Genomic DNA, 16912 nt, shown 5'->3' on the forward strand with positions numbered 1-16912 from the left:
GGGTCAGCTGGGGCCAGAGGATACCTGGGGGGACCTGGGTGGACACCCATACAACCCCTGCCTAGCAGGCTGCAGCAATAGTGTTCTGTGCCCATTCACCCAACCCAACGTCCCACCTTCTGGTTGTCCCCCACTACTCCCCTGGCCCTGGCAGAAGCACCCCAGCCAGTGGCACAACTTTCAGCACACTATAGTGATGTTGGACATTTTTCGTACCCCCTCTCCCTCAGCAGCCACAGCGCCTGTTTTCTGATTTTTAAAGCCACAAGTGAAACTCGCCATTGGTAATTCCTCCTGGCGGAGGCAGAGCATCACAGGCGTCCCGGAGAACACCGGGTCAGGCCGTTAATGGTATGCCAAAGGCGTCTACTGTATGTGCGGAACAGGATGAATTGATAATGCTATCGAGGCACCGGATTATGGCATTCTGTTGGGTGCCCACCGCCAGTCACGATGTTCGCCTCGTGTAAGATTCTCCGGCAATTGCATTCCCCGATTCCGGTGTCGATCCTGCCCACTGTTTTTTGTGAATTTATTCATGGGGTATGGACATTGCTGGCACAGCCAAAATTTTGCCCATCATGAATTGCCTTCAAGAGGGTAGTGAGCTGCCTTCTTGAACTGCTGCAGTCTGTTGGGGTGGATTATCCAGGATTTTGACCCAGCAATGCGAGAATGGTGATATTATTCCAAGTCAGGATGGTATGTAACCTCAAGGAGAACTTTATGGTGCTGTTTCCACATGCCTGCTACCTTTATCCTTCTAAGTGGTAGTGATCTTGGGTTTGTGATACCATTGTGAAATGAGCAACCCAAATTAAGCTCAGTTAGAACTTTTAACACACATTAGGAAGATCAATCATCAGAGACTGCAGATATAAAAAGGAGAAACAACAGTGTTCTAAATCATCAAATCATTTATTCATGCACATGATGGCACCATCAGCAAAGTTTACAGCATTACAAAAATTACTCATTATACATGGACTAGAAAGAATATTTTTTTAAATGTTATCAGAATGCGAGAGAACTTGTTAAGAACTTGTAAAGAATAGCCCAGAGAATTTAAGAATTTGTAAAGAATAGTCCAGAAATAGGAAGAAAGGATCATGCTGGAGGAAAATTTGAAGAGTCTAAGGTGGGTTTGAAGAGCATGTATGCAAATACATAGAGCGTAATAAATAAGATTGGTGAACTGTAGGCACAATTTGCCATCGTGGGCTGTCCTCCAATTTGAAGATGACATGTATTCAGGGTTGTGAGTCTCTGCCATAATAATGATCTTTATTATTGTCACAAGTAGGCTTATATTAACAGAGCAATTAAGTTACTGTGAAGAGCCCCTAGACGCCACATTCCGGCACCTGTTCGGGTACACTGAGTTAGAATTCAGAATATCCAAATCATCTAACAAGCACGTCTTTCGGGACTTGTGGGAGGAAACTGGAGCACCAGGAGGAAGCCCACACAGACCTGGGGAGAACATGCAGACTCCGCGCAGACAGTGGCCCAAGTGGGAATCGAACCCAGGACCCTGGCGCTGTGAAGAAACAGTGCTAACCACTGTGCTAACGTGCCCCCGCCATGGGTCTTCATGTGACTGAACAGGTCGATTTTCAACCCACAGATATTAAGGCACGTTGGTCAGGACATCTCACAAGGTAGTGCAAATATCTCACAAGGTAGTGCAAGGTAGTGGGCTGGTTTAGCACAGTGGGCTAAACAGCTGGCTTGTAATGCAGAACAAGGCCAGCAGCGCGGGTTCAATTCACGTACCGGCCTCCCCGAACAGGCGCCGGTATGTGGTGACTGGGGGCTTTACACAGTAACTTCATTGAACTCTACTTCTGACAATAAGCTATTATTATTATTAAACAAGGGCAGGATTGGAGTCTTAATATTCCGGACTCCTGACAAGAAAGATATGAAAAAATAGGGTGGGGTGGAAGTATTTACCAAACAAATAATTTGAGCCCTGGAGAGGAATGATATAGTTGAGGGACTAGAATGAAGGATCAATAGAAGAGTTACGCTATTCAGTGTATCCCATAGGCCACCAAATATGGGATGATGATAGAAGAATAAATTATATAAAGATAAATTATAGAAAAATGCAAGATCTCTAAAGTAGGCACTTTATTGTACAGAACTTGTATGTTGCCAAAAAGAGAAACATGTTCCAAAGCTTTTTGTCTTACATTTATCAGGATAAATGCAAGAATGCCCAATTTCAAACAACAACTTATGGTGCAAGGGAAAAGTGGTGCGGACTGGTTGGCCAGTCCACTCGAGATGTTGCCATGGAGAAAGCAACAAGAACTGTAAGCCCCTTATGCTTCTGCGTAATTCAAAAAAAGCATAATGCTTAAACTTATTCCTATTCTTTGCAGAAAACTTGTCCCTCATGTAAATGTATGTTGCTCTAGCAAGTCTAAATGAGCAATATTATGAGCACCACTGAACATCTTAACTTGGTTCCCAATGTCGCTATAAGGACATTCAGGATTGTTCAGCAAGTCCTGCTCAATTGCGAAGTCACATCTACTGTAGACATTTTGTTTGGGTTTTTCAAGCACAGGATGGTTGAATGGAGTCTGTATTCTGCCTATTACAAAGAACCAGAGGAATATGCTGTTTGTTTCGTTCAGCTAATTTTTGGGACATACAGTCTATTGCACCGGCATTCAACTTAATACACAATGATGCTCAATTGTGTGGTGAGCAGCATGGTTGTTTGGACCGAAGGCAGCAGCGGCACGGTAGCACAGTGGCTAGCACTGTTGCTTCAGAGCCCCAGCGTCCCAGATTCTATTCCAAGCTTGGGTCACTATCTGTGCGGAGTCTGCACGTTCTCCCCGTGTCTGCTTGGATTTCCTCTGGGTGCTCTGGTTGCCTCCCACTCCCACAGTCCAAAACTTGTGCAGGTTAAGTGGATTACAAAGAACAAAGAAAAGTACAGCACAGGAACAGGCCCCTCGGCCCTCCAAGTCTGTGCCGACCATGCTGCCTGTCTAAACTAAAATCTTCTCCACTTCCTGGGTCCGTATCCTTCTATTCCCTTCCTAGTCATGTATTTGTCAAGATGCCCCTTAAATGTCACTATCGTCCCTGCTTCCACCACCTCCTCCGGCAGCGAGTTCCAGGCACCCACTATCCCCCCCGTGTAAAAAACTTGCCTCGTACATCTCCTCTAAACCTTGCCCCTCACAACTTAAACCTATGCCCCCTAGTAATTGACCCCTCTACCCTGGGGAAAAGTCTCTGACTATCCACTCTGTCTATGCCCCTCATAATTTTGTAGACCTCGATCAGGTCGTCCCTCAACCTCCGTCGTTCCAGTGAGAACAAACCGAGTTTATTCAACCGCTCCTCATAGCTAATGCCCTCCAAACCAGGCGACATCCTGGTAAATCTCTTCTGCACCCTCTCTAAAGCCTCCACATCCTTCTGGTAGTGTGGCGACCAGAATTGGACACTATACTCCAAGTGTGGCCTAACTAAGGTTCTATACAGCTGCAACATGACTTGCCAATTCTTATACTCAATGCCCTGGCCAATGAAGGCAAGCATGCTGTATGCCTTCTTGACTACCTTCTCCACCTGTGTTGCCCCTTTCAGTGACCTATGGACCTGTACACCTAGATCTCTCTGGCTGTCAATACTCTTGAGGGGTCTACCATTCACTGTATATTCCCTACCTGCATTAGACCTTCCAAAATGCATTACCTCATATTCGTCCGGATTAAACTCCATCTGCCATCTCTCCGCCTAAGTGTCCAAACGATCTAAAACCTGCTGTATCCTCTGACAGTCCTCATCACTATCCGCAATTCCACCAACCTTTGTGTCGTCTGCAAACTTACTAATCAGACCAGATACATTTTCCTCCAAATCATTTATATACACTACGAACAGCAAAGGTCCCAGCACTGATCGCTGCAGAACACCACTAGTCACAGCCCTCCAATCAGAAAAGCCTTCCATTTCTACTCTCTGCCTTCTATGACCTAGCCAGTTCTGTATCCATCTTGCCAGCTCACCCCTGATCCCATGTGACTTCACCTTTTGTACCAGTCTGCCATGAGGGACCTTGTCAAAGGATTGGCCATGCTAAATTGCCCCTTGGTGAGCAAAAGTTTAGATCGGATTCCTGGGATAAGGTGGAAGTGTGGGCTTAAATATGGGGCTCTTTTGAAGGGTTGATGCAGGCTTGATGGGCCATATGGCCTCCTTCTGCACTGTAAATTCTATGATTCTAACCCGGCTCTGCCCTCCTGATATCTGCTATGCTGGGAGTCAGTGGGTAAAGGCTCCACCCTTTAAAAAGACGTCAGAAAGAGACCATGAAAGATGGCAGAGGCCCTGAGGATCATTGGTGCCCATCACAACATGACAGCCCATCACATCGTGGGGTGATTGCTGCAAGAGATCAGCACCCCACTGGAACCGAAATTGGCTGAGATACCGAGACCTACGAGCACCGACTGTCCTCAGCAAATGATATGCAAAAAAAAAATACATTTCTGGACAGATTGGTCCTTTATGCAGGATACCGAGTTGGGGTCGCTTGAACGGCTGCGGGTGCTGGAAATCTGGACTATCAACAGGAAAAGCTGCGGCACTGCGTTCCGGAGTTTTCTATTGTTATTGAAGTGGAGCCTGGTCTAAGATGGAGCTCAGTCACTGCCCAGTTACAATCACACTCCTGATATCACCGGCTGGCTTGAACTCAGCCCGACTGGGACTCACCGGGAGCCGGAACTCCAGGTTTTCTTGAGCTAAAAGAAGCAAAAATCTCCGACACACATTCCCACTGGGCAGCGCCATCTTCCCGTCCGTCAACAAAACAATCCCGACCCGCCCTCCTCCGAATATCGGTTCCGGCACTAACTCGCCCTCCCCCGTCAGAGAGCAAATCAGCCCTGATTTTATGTTCCTATCAATGCATCCTTGTTTTCCTTTTTCGCTACTTAGAAATTGCATTGTTTTATTATACCTATTGAGTATTGCTGGTGTATGTGTTTTTATTTCTATCTTTTTATTTGAAATAAATTGTTGATTGCTATTTCAACTTATCGTCCAGCGCTCATGTCCACATGTCCGTCCTTGTCCTGTTGCAATGTTCTAATGAAGCCCAGGACAAACTGGAAGAACAGCACCTCATCACCCGGTTAGGCACGTTACAGCCTTCTGGACTTACATTGACTTCAACAACTTCAGACTGTGAATTCTCTCCTCCGCCTTCACCCCATTTTAATTTCTATCAATTTATTTTCATTTATTCGATTGATCTGTTTTCCCCTCACCATCTCCCACAAATCCTTTCACATTCACGGCTTAGAAATCAAGTTAAAACAAGGCATATGCTTACAAAGGAAATTCTGTATAGTGAACAGAAACTATATTATGGAAACACAGGAAACTGAAAAGGAATTAAAAGCAAATTACTGCGAATGCTGGAATCTGAAACAAAAACAGAAAATGCTGGGCAATCTCAGCAGGTCTGACAGCATCTGCGGAGAGAGAAGGGAGCTGACACTTCGAATCTAGATGACTCTTTGTCAAAGTTAGAGAGAAATGGAAATGGGGTCAGATTTATACTGTAGTGGAGGGTGGAGCGGTGGGGCTGGATAGGGGGCCAGCGATAGGTGAACATTGACAAATATGTCAAGAACAGAAGACAAAGGGAATGTAAATGGTGGTGATCAAGGCTAAGAAGGGTGCTGATAGTGGCACTTCAAGAGATTAGAATGTGTGAATTGTAGAACAAAGGTGAGCGGTGTGTCAAAGGGCAACTAGGATCAGATGGCTCAAGTGGGATAGAGGGAGGGGGAACAATGGTGAGGGGAAAACAGATCAATCGAATAAATGAAAATAAATTGATAGAAATTAAAATGGGGTGAAGGCGGAGGAGAGAATTCACAGTCTGAAGTTGTTGAAGTCAATGTAAGTCCAGAAGGCTGTAACGTGCCTAACCGGATGATGAGGTGCTGTTCTTCCAGTTTGTCCTGGGCTTCATTAGAACATTGCAACAGGACAAGGACGGACATGTGGACATGAGCGCTGGACGATAAGTTGAAATAGCAATCAACAAGAAGGTCTGGGTCCTGCTTGTAAACAGACCGGAAGTATTCTGCAAAGCAGTCAGCAGTCTGCTGAAAAGTCAACTGAAAAGGAATCTTGCTGGTTTGGGTCTGCAATTCCCTTAAAAGTGTGCACTGTTCCCGAGGTAGCAGGCTGCATTAACCAGCTGAAAGTAACCAGAGTACAGGGTAGATCACACATCAAAGATATGTATAGTTGATCTGTCATGTTGTACTTTATCAAATGATTTTTGAAAGTTCTTATATATACATACTGCCATCACCCCTCTCTGTTCCTTCAAAGGTTAGAGAACTTGAACCTATCTGGGCTGTTGTGTACAGCTGTTGTATATAGTTATCGATGTGGCCTCCAATCAGCTCGTGGCGATAAGAGATCTACCATGTGAGTCGAGATATCTGCCAGTTAGTAGTAAGTTGTATAAGAGGAAAGTCACACTAAAAGTAGCTCCAGGTGAATTCACTGAATTCATTTATTTTGTTACCGTTTGTATCATAGTTCGTTAGTTATCTTTCCACGTGTTCATCTTATTCATAAATTTTCCTAATCAAAGAACTAGATGTTCTGAGTTGATCTTTACTACGGCCAAAACACAGAACATAACAAGAATGAATTTTGTCTGTGACAATGTCTGGCCTTATCTCCACAATACAGCAGTGACTTTAAAAGTACTTCATTAACATTTTGAGACATCCTGAGGTCACGAAAGGCCCTGCGATATAAATGCAAATCTTTTCTTTTAACTCGCTGCTTCAAATCTATCTGAACCTTGCCCATCTCTCTGGGCATAGTTGAGCTGGGAATTTAATTCCTCGAGAACTCAAAAGAAGCGAGTAAACTAAAGAGCGAATTATTCATCCACACGGTAAGTAGTTTAATTTAGTCTTACTGGGAGATTGCAACATTGTCCAAAGGGCAATCCCTGATGCGGTGGTCCTTCTATTGGCTGATTAATCTGTCAATCACAGTGATCCCGCCATGGGCAGGTGACCCGCGGACTGACAGCCAGACTGCGGTGTACAAGGCTTCGTCTGAAACTCTCCCAATATCAGTGGGATGATGATGACGATGTGCGGGTGGATAAGGTAAAAGCGAATCCGTCTGTCCATTCTGAGGAAATAAATGATGTCCTTTCAGGATTAGAGGATCCTGAGAATACATTGGGAAAACGAATGGCAGAAAGTGGGGCCAATCGCAGAGTGCCAGAGGCGCCAGGACAGGACGGAACAGTGAGACTGAGACACAAGTGGCAGCAATGGGCTGATGGCCACTTGGAGTACCAGAGGTGCAATCCTTTCAGTGGCTCCCGTGCGGCGACGTTGCGGCTGCAGAGAGGGGCAGAAGAATACGGGCATCCCCAAAGGGGATCTAAGACCGAGCAGAGGGGCAAAGATGCACATGTCCTGGTCGGGAAAGAAGTCGAAGAGTTGCTTTATATTATTAGAAGGTACGGAGAAGCCGGGCCGGATGGAAACATTTGCGTAACCTTTGGCAGATTGTTTGACGCCTACGTGACAATTTCCAATAAAGTGGTGGGGATCTTGCTGCGAGCCAGGAAACATGGTCTGGTCCACTTTGATGGGGAAATGCTTTGGCAAGGAAGGGATGATCGCGCTCTCATCACACTGCTGGAGTGAAGATGGCTTTCAGTTAGTCTATAAGAAACGAGACCGGGTAGTGCGTCTAAGTCGCACCTTGCGTTGTGGTTACAGTATAGCGAAGCTAGGCTTACTATAAGGCTGACTTATTGAAAAACACAGCAGCAGGTCAAAAACCTGCGTTTATTTGTCCTGAAAGGTGGAGGATTTATAGTAAAAGAACTTTAATGCACTTGTAGGCTGCAAAATATAAAAGTTGGCACAGAAGCAAACCACTAGGATGCTGGGACGGTAAACAAAAACAGAACATTCTGGAAATGCTCAGCTATGAAAAGAAAAACAGTAAATGTTTCAGGACAATCATCTATTCTCAGAATTGAAAAGACTTACCCGGTTATTCCTTAACTGTAAATATTTTTGAGATTCGTGTGTAAATAAAGTGTAACAATCTATTTACATAGCTGAAGAATTACAAAGATAGCAACACTTCCTTATCAACACAGATTGATAGAGTGGTGTATGGTGGGAATCATCCTGTGCTAGAAATATCCTCTCCACTGTGCCTCAGGGAACTGTGTTGGGATCTTTTTTCTTCTTCACATACATGAATGACGTTCAAAATGAAAAAAAAATAGCTTGCGACTGGTTTATGCATCAGAGAAAACGCAACATCATATCAGTTCACTGCAAGGTGATCTTCTGGAATTTTCAAAGACAGCAGAACCAATGGGACATCATAGAATTTACAGTGCAGAAGGAGGCCATTCAGCCCATTGAGTTTGCACCGGCCCTTGGAAAGAGCACCCTACGTAAGCCCACGTTGCTACACTATCCCTGTAACCCAGTAACTCCACCTAATCTTTTTGGACACTAAGGGCAATTTAGCATGGTCAATTCCCCTAACCTGCACATGTATGGACTGTGGTAGGAAACCGGAGCACCCGGAGGAAACCCACATAGACACGGGGCGGACGTGCAGACTCCACACAGAAAGTGACCCAAGCCGGGAATCGAACCTGGGACCCTGGAGCTGTGAACCAATTGTGCTAACCACTGTGCTACCTGCTGCCCCTTTGGCATTTAATGACAAAAAAATGCTATGGCATGTGCACCACCAACAAAAAGGATCCACCAATAGGATCTCACCCATCTCTTATGGATCCGCACATAGATGGCCTTGTAGATCCTTACGAGGCCCTACTCTCCCTCGTAACTCTTTTGCCCTTTATGTATTTGCAGAAGATCTTTGGATTCTCCTTTGCTTTATCTGCCAAAGCAATCTCATGTTGCCTTTTTACCCTCCTGATTTCTCTCTTAACCTTACTCCGTCAACCACTATATCCTTCAAGGGGTCCATTTGATCCCAGCTGCCGATACATGTCATATGCCTCCTTCTTCATTTTGACCATTGAATACAGGAGTTGGAGCGTCTTGCTGAAGTTGTACAAGACATTAGTACGGCCACACATGGAAAATTGTGTACAGTTCTGGTCGCCTATTATAGAAAGGATATTATTAAACTAGAAAGAGTGCAGAAAATATTTACGAGGATGCTATTGCGACTTGATGGTTTGAGTTATAAGGAGAGGCTGGATAGATTGAGACTTTTTTCCCTGGAGAGTAGGAGGCTTATGGGTGAAGTTATAGAGGTCAATAAAATAATGAGAGGCTTAGATAAGGTAGGTAGGCAACATCTTTCCCATACCAGCCTCCCCGAACAGGCACCGGAATGTGGCGACTAGGGGCTTTTTACAGTAACTTTATTGAAGCCTACTTGTGACAATAAGCGATTTTCCTTCCTTTCGTTCTCAAAGTTAGGGGAGTCTAAAACTAGTGGGCAGAGGTTTGCAGTGAGAGGGGAGAGGTTTAAAAGGGTCCAGAGGAGCAATTTTTTCATAGAGGGTGGTGAATGTCTGGAACGAGCTACCAGAGGTAGTAGTGGAGGCAGGTACAATTTTGTCTTTTAAAAAGCATTTAGACAGTTATATGGAAAAGCTGTTTATCAAGGGTTATGGGCCAAATGTGGGCAATTGGGACTAGCTTAGTGGTGTATAAAAAAGGGGCTGGTTTAGCTCACTGGGCTAAATCGCTGGATTTGAAAGCAGACCAAGGCAGGCCAGCAGCACGGTTCAATTCCCGTACCAGCCTCCCCGAACAGGCGCCGGAATGTGGCGACTAGGGGCTTTTCAGAATAAATTCATTGAAGCCTACTCGTGACAATAAGCGATTTTCATTTCATTTCATTTCAAACTGGGTGGCATGGACAAGTTGGGCCAAAGGGCCTGTTTTCTTGCTGTAATGACTCTAATAGATATCCTCAAGTTCTTTCATCAGATGGGTATTCAACGCAAGAACAATTTTCAGTGGGGATTCCACATTCAGCAGATAACATTCAAAACAAGCAGGGTTCGTGGCATTCTGATGAGGAAGCTTTGGTACTGTTGTCAAAAATATAAAGAGTTATAACTTATCAAACATTTGTTCATCTGGTACTGGACTATGCAAGTTGTGTGGGGGATCTTTGTATGGGGATGTTATTGGGGTTGACCTCTTTGTTTGGATTTGGGGAGGAATTGTTTTTGGTTTGTTTGCACTAATGTTCAAGCGGGGGGGTGGGTAGGATGCTAGGCGCCATGGCGGGGGCCGCCAGGCTAGCTGGATGGGTTGGTTCACGGAAGCGTAATGGGGAGCTGAGTGGAAGGTCAGTGGGTGGATGGGGAAGGGACTGTTGCTGGGGGATCTGGGGGGGTGGGGGAAGTACTGCTGACAGGGGACAGGTATTTAAAGCGTAAGAGGAGGGTGATGGTGGGTGCCCAAGGGCAGGCCTGGGAGGTGCTGGACATGGGCCAGAGGCTGGCCCAAGAGGGACTATGGTTGATCGGTGGGGAGGAGGGGGGGGAAGAGGCAGGGTACTCCCCTACCAGGCTGGTCACATGGAACATGCGAGGATTGAATGCGCCAGTCAAGATTGTGTTGGCACACTTGAAGCGATTGAAGGCGGATGTGGCTATGCTACAAGAGACTCACCTGAAGGTGGGGGACCAGATTAGGCTGAGGATGGAATGGGTAAGGCAAGTGTTTCATTCAGTTCATTCAGGGTTGGATTTTAAAACAAAAGGGATGCCGATTTTGGTCAATAAATGGATGGCGTTTGAGGTGGGAAATATAATGGTGGTCTCTGGGGGGAGATACGTTATTGTAAGCGGGAAATTGGAGAGGATGCCGGTGGTGTTAGTCAACATCTATGCCCTGAACTGGGACAATGTGGAATGTCTGAGGCTGGTGCTGGGAAGATTCCGGATCTGGACTCTCATCGGCTGATTGTGGGGGGAGGGGCCTTGATAAGGTCCTGGATCCGGGATTGGACCGGTCGAGGTCGGGGAGGATGTCGGCTACAGCTAAGGAGATTTGGGAGTTCATGGAGCACATGGGGGAGGGTGTGGATCCGTGGAGATTTGGGAGGCTGAGGGCGAAAGAATTTTCGTTTTACTCCCATGTGCACAAGTTGTACCCCCGAATAGATTTTTTTTAATGGTGGATAAGACGCTGTTGGCAGGGGTGGTGGATGTTGAATATTCGGCAATAGTGGTGTCAGACCATGCCCCGCACTGAGTGGATTTACGAGTGAGCAGGGGGGGGGGGGGGGGGCAGCGCCCGTAATGGAGGCTGGATGTGGAGCTTTTAGCGGAGGAAGAGGTGGGTGAGGAAGGCCATTGGGGGTATGTTGAGGTTAATGACACGGGAGGTTTCGGCAGGTACGGTCCGGGAGACACTGAAAGCAGTGGTCAGGGGTTGTTTATTTTGATTCGGGCACACCGGGAGAAGGTTGAAGTCAGAAAGGCTAGTGGAGGAAATCCTGCAGGTGAACAGGAGATATCATAGAATTTACAGTGCAGAAGGAGGCCATTCGGCCCATCGGGTCTGCACCGGCTCTTGGAAAGAGCACCCTACCCAAGGTCAACCCCGCCACCCTATCCCCATAACCCAGTAACCCCACCCAACTCTAAGGGCAATTTTGGACACTAAGGGCAATTTATCATGGCCAATCCACCTAACCCGCACATCTTTGGACTGTGGGAGGAAACCGGAGCACCCGGAGAAAACCCACGCACACACGGGGAGGATGTGCAGACTCCGCACAGACAGTGACCCAAGCTGGAATCGAACCTGGGACCCTGGAGCTGTGAAGCAATTGTGCTATCCACAAGGCTACCGTGCTGCCCTAATATGCAGAGGCCCCGGAGGAAGGGCTGTTAAAGGAACGCCAGATGCTGCAAATGGAGTTTGGGCTGTTAACCACGGGGTGAGACGGTTGGGACTGGCTGTTCGGCATCTTTCCTTTCTTCATTTTGTTAGTGGTGTGGGGATGATTTGCTTCATTTGCAGCCGTTTTTCGTGCAAAAACTGCCTATTTTCCAGGTTCACGGGAGGAGAGCCACCTGACGTGCGACTTCTCAGCATATCCAAAGCTTCTCTTTGGATTGGATTTGTTTATTGTCACGTGTACCGAGGTACAGGGACAAGTATTTTTCTGCGAGCAGCTTAAACAGATCCTTTAGTACATGAAAAGATAAAAGAAAATACATAATAGTGCAACACAAGGTACACAATGTAAATTCATCAGCATTGGGCGAAGCACACAGGAGTGTAGTATTTATCAGGTCAGTACATAAGAGGGTCGTTTAGGAGTCTGGTAACATCAGAGAAGCTGTTTTTGAATCTGTAAGTGCGTGTTCTCAGACTTTTGTATCTCCTGCCCGATGGAAGAAGTTGGAAGACTGAATAAGCCGGGTGGGAGGGGTCTTTGATTATGCTGCTTGCTTTCCCAAGGCAGCAGGAGGTGCAGACAGACTCAATGGATAGGAGGCGGGTTCACGTGATTGACTGGCCTGTGCATACCCAACCAGACTGTCCCTCGACCTGATCTGACTACTCCTCCCAACCTGAATGCTCCACCCAATTAATACCATGATCAGACTACTCGCCCACCAAATCCTGAACTCACCTCACCCACATACCCATTAGAACATAGAACAATACAGCGCAGTACAGGCCCTTCGGCCCACGATGTTGCACCGAAACAAAAGCCATCTAACCTACACTATGCCATTATCATCCATATGTTTATCCAATAAACTTTTAAATGCCCTCAATGTTGGCGAGTTCACTACTGTAGCAGGTCGGGCATTCCACGGCCTCACTACTCTTTGCGTAAAGAACCTACCTCTGACCTCTGTCCTATATCTATTACCCCTCAGTTTAAAGTTATGTCCCCTCGTGCAAGCCATATCCATCCGCGGGAGAAGGCTCTCACTGTCCACCCTATCCAACCCCCTGATCATTTTGTATGCCTCTATTAAGTCTCTTAACCTTCTTCTCTCCAACGAAAACAACCTCAAGTCCATCAGCCTTTCCTCATAAGATTTTCCCTCCATACCAGGCAACATCCTGGTAAATCTCCTCTGCACCCGCTCCAAAGCCTCCACGTCCTTCCTATAATGCGGTGACCAGAACTGTACGCAATACTCCAAATGCGGCCGTACCAGAGTTCTGTACAGCTGCAACATGACCTCCCGACTCCGGAACTCAATCCCTCTACCAATAAAGGCCAACACTCCATAGGCCTTCTTCACAACCCTATCAACCTGGGTGGCAACTTTCAGGGATCTATGTACATGGACACCTAGATCCCTCTGCTCATCCACACTTTCAAGAACTTTACCATTAGCCAAATATTCCGCATTCCTGTTATTCCTTCCAAAGTGAATCACCTCACACTTCTCTACATTAAACTCCATTTGCCACCTCTCAGCCCAGCTCTGCAGCTTATCTATATCCCTCTGTAACCTGCTACATCCTTCCACACTATCGACAACACCACCGACTTTAGTATCGTCTGCAAATTTACTCACCCACCCTTCTGCGCCTTCCTCTAAGTCATTGATAAAAATGACAAACAGCAACGGCCCCAGAACAGATCCTTGTGGTACTCCACTTGTGACTGTGCTCCATTCTGAACATTTCCCATCAACCACCACCCTCTGTCTTCTTTCAGCTAGCCAATTTCTGATCCACATCTCTAAATCACCCTCAATCCCCAGCCTCCGTATTTTTTGCAATAGCCTACCGTGGGGAACCTTATCAAACGCTTTGCTGAAATCCATATACACATCAACTGCTCTACCCTCGTCTACCTGTTCAGTCACCTTCTCAAAGAACTCAATAAGGTTTGTGAGGCATGACCTACCCTTCACAAAGCCATGCTGACTATCCCTGATCATATTATTCCTATCTAGATGATTATAAATCTTGTCTCTTATAATCCCCTCCAAGACTTTACCTACTACAGACGTGAGGCTCACCGGTCTATAGTTGCCGGGGTTGTCTCTGCTCCCCTTTTTGAACAAAGGGACCACATTTGCTGTCCTCCAGTCCTCTGGCACTATTCCTGTAGCCAATGATGACATAAAAATCAAAGCCAAAGGTCCAGCAATCTCTTCCCTGGCCTCCCAGAGAATCCTAGGATAAATCCCATCAGGTCCCGGGGACTTATCTATTTTCAGCCTGTCCAGAATTGCCAACACCTCTTCCCTACGTACCTCAATGCCATCTATTCTATTAGCCTGGGGCTCAGCATTCTCCTCCACAACATTATCTTTTTCCTGAGTGAATACTGACGAAAAATATTCATTTAGTATCTCGCCTATCTCTTCAGACTCCACACACAATTTCCCATCCCTGTCCTTGACTGGTCCTACTCTTTCCCTAGTCATTCGCTTATTCCTGACATACCTATAGAAAGCTTTTGGGTTTTCCTTGATCCTTCCTGCCAAATACTTCTCATGTCCCCTCCTTGCTCGTCTTAGCTCTCTCTTTAGATCCTTCCTCGCTACCTTGTAACTATCCATCGCCCCAACCGAAACTTCACACTTCATCTTCACATAGGCCTCCTTCTTCCTCTTAACAAGAGATTCCACTTCCTTGGTAAACCACGGTTCCCTCGCACGACGCCTTCCTCCCTGTCTGACCGGTACATACTTATCAAGAACACGCAGTAGCTGATCCTTGAACAAGCCCCACTTATCCAGTGTGCCCAACACTTGCAGCCTACTTCTCCACCTTATCCCCCCCAAGTCACGTCTAATGGCATCATAATTGCCCTTCCCCCAGCTATAACTCTTGCCCTGCGGTGTATACTTATCCCTTCCCATCATTAACGTAAACGTCACCGAATTGTGGTCACTGTCCCCAAAGTGCTCTCCTACCTCCAAATCCAACACCTGGCCTGGTTCATTACCCAAAACCAAATCCAACGTGGCCTCGCCTCTTGTTGGCCTGTCAACATATTGTTTCAGGAAACCCTCCTGCACACACTGTACAAAAAACGACCCATCTATTGTACTCGAACTATATCTTTTCCAGTCAATATTTGGAAAGTTAAAGTCTCCCATAATAACTACCGTTACTTTCGCTCATATCCAGAATCATCTTCGCCATCCTTTCCTCTACATCCCTAGAACTATTAGGAGGCCTATAAAAAACTCCCAACAGGGTGACCTCTCCTTTCCTGTTTCTAACTTCAGCCCATACTACCTCAGAAGAAGAGTCCCCATCTAGCATCCTCTCCGCCACCGTAATACTGCTCTTGACTAGCAGCGCCACACCTCCCCCTCTTTTGCCTCCTTCTCTGAGCTTACTAAAACACCTAAACCCCGGAACCTGCAACATCCATTCCTGTCCCTGCTCTATCCATGTCTCCGAAATGGCCACAACATCGAAGTCCCAGGTACCAACCCATGCTGCCAGTTCCCCTACCTTGTTTCGTATACTCTTGGCATTGAAGTAGGCACACTTCCAACCACCTACCTGAACACTGGCCCCCTCCTGCGACGTCAAATCTGTGCTCCTGACCTCTATACTCTCATTCTCCCTTACCCTAAAACTACAATCCAGGTTCCCATGCCCCTGCTGCATTAGTTTAAACCCCCCAAAGAGCACTAACAAATCTCCCCCCCAGGATATTTGTGCCCCTCAGGTTCAGATGTAGACCATCCTGTCTGTAGAGGTCCCACCTTCCCCAGAAAGAACCCCAGTTATCCAAAAATCTGAATCCCTCCCGCCTGCACCATCCCTGTAGCCACGTGTTTAAATGCTCTCTCTCCCTATTCCTCATCTCACTATCACGTGGCACGGGCAACAACCCAGAGATAACAACTCTGTTTGTTCTAGTTCTGAGCTTCCATCCTAGCTCCCTGAAAGCCTGCCTGACATCCTTGTCCCCTTTCCTACCTATGTCGTTAGTGCCAATGTGGACCACGACTTGGGGCTGCTCCCCCTCCCCCCTAAGGACCCGGAAAACACGATCCGAGACATCACGTACCCTTGCACCTGGGAGGCAACATACCAAACGTGAGTCTCTCACGCTCCCACAAAATCTCCTATCTGTGCCCCTGACTATAGAGTCCCCAATTACTAATGCTCTGCTCCTCTCCCCCCTTCCCTTCTGAGCAACAGGGACAGACTCCGTGCCAGAGGCCCGTACCCCATGGCTTACCCCTGGTAAGTCCCCCCCCCCCACAAGTATCCAAAGCGGTATACTTGTTTCTCAGGGGAACGACCGCAGGGGATCCCTGCACTGACTGCTTTTTCCCAGTCCCTCTTACAGTTACCCACCTATCTCCAATCTTTGGTGTAACTAATTCCCTGAAGCTGCTATCTATGACCCCTTCTGCCTCCCGAATGATCCAAAGTTCTTCCAACTCCAGCTCCAGTTCCCTAACTCGGTCTTGGAGGAGCTGGAGATGGCAGCACTTCCTGCAGGTAAAATCAGCAGGGACACTAACTGCATCCCTCACCTCAAACATCCTGCAGGAGGAACATTGCACTCCCTTCCCTGCCATTCCTCTAACTTTCTACCAAGATCTGGCTAACAACTAAATTAAATTTTTATTAAAAATAATAATAATATAATAAAATATGGTACTTACCTCAGACCAATGGGTTTTATTATTAGGTTAGAGGAGGAGGGTGGGTGGGAGACACTACACGTGTAGTGTCTCGGGTTTCCTCTCCACCAGAATTTATTGGTGAGGGTCTTCCCAGACGTCCGCGGGTCGACTTCCTGTTCCCGCTTAAAAAACTAATTTTAAAAAAAAAGAAAAATTCTCAGCTCCTGCTGAAATTGACTAACCAGCCAGCTCCACTCCCGCCGA

General features: G+C 46.7%; 2 protein-coding genes across 2 annotated transcripts in view; one reads left to right on the top strand and one right to left on the bottom strand.

Annotated features, from left to right (window-relative positions):
* The window catches only part of trmt11 (tRNA methyltransferase 11 homolog), a 156901-nt gene extending 152051 nt beyond the window's left edge, over positions 1–4850 (bottom strand). The window contains exon 1 of the mRNA XM_072499249.1: positions 4750–4850. Within this exon, the coding sequence (XP_072355350.1) occupies positions 4750–4827 (78 nt within the window). The 5' untranslated portion in view covers positions 4828–4850. The remainder of the gene's footprint in view (positions 1–4749) is intronic.
* A 2233-nt stretch (positions 4851–7083) lies between these two features.
* Positions 7084–10382, top strand: LOC140410738 (actin-binding Rho-activating protein). Its single transcript, XM_072499250.1, has one exon. It carries the CDS (start codon positions 7275–7277, stop codon positions 7737–7739), a length of 465 nt encoding a protein of 154 aa, XP_072355351.1. The 5' UTR covers positions 7084–7274; the 3' UTR covers positions 7740–10382.
* Positions 10383–16912: the final 6530 nt, after the last annotated feature.

Source organism: Scyliorhinus torazame, chromosome 4 (genome assembly GCF_047496885.1).
Source record: "Scyliorhinus torazame isolate Kashiwa2021f chromosome 4, sScyTor2.1, whole genome shotgun sequence".
Taxonomy (NCBI): domain Eukaryota; kingdom Metazoa; phylum Chordata; class Chondrichthyes; order Carcharhiniformes; family Scyliorhinidae; genus Scyliorhinus; species Scyliorhinus torazame.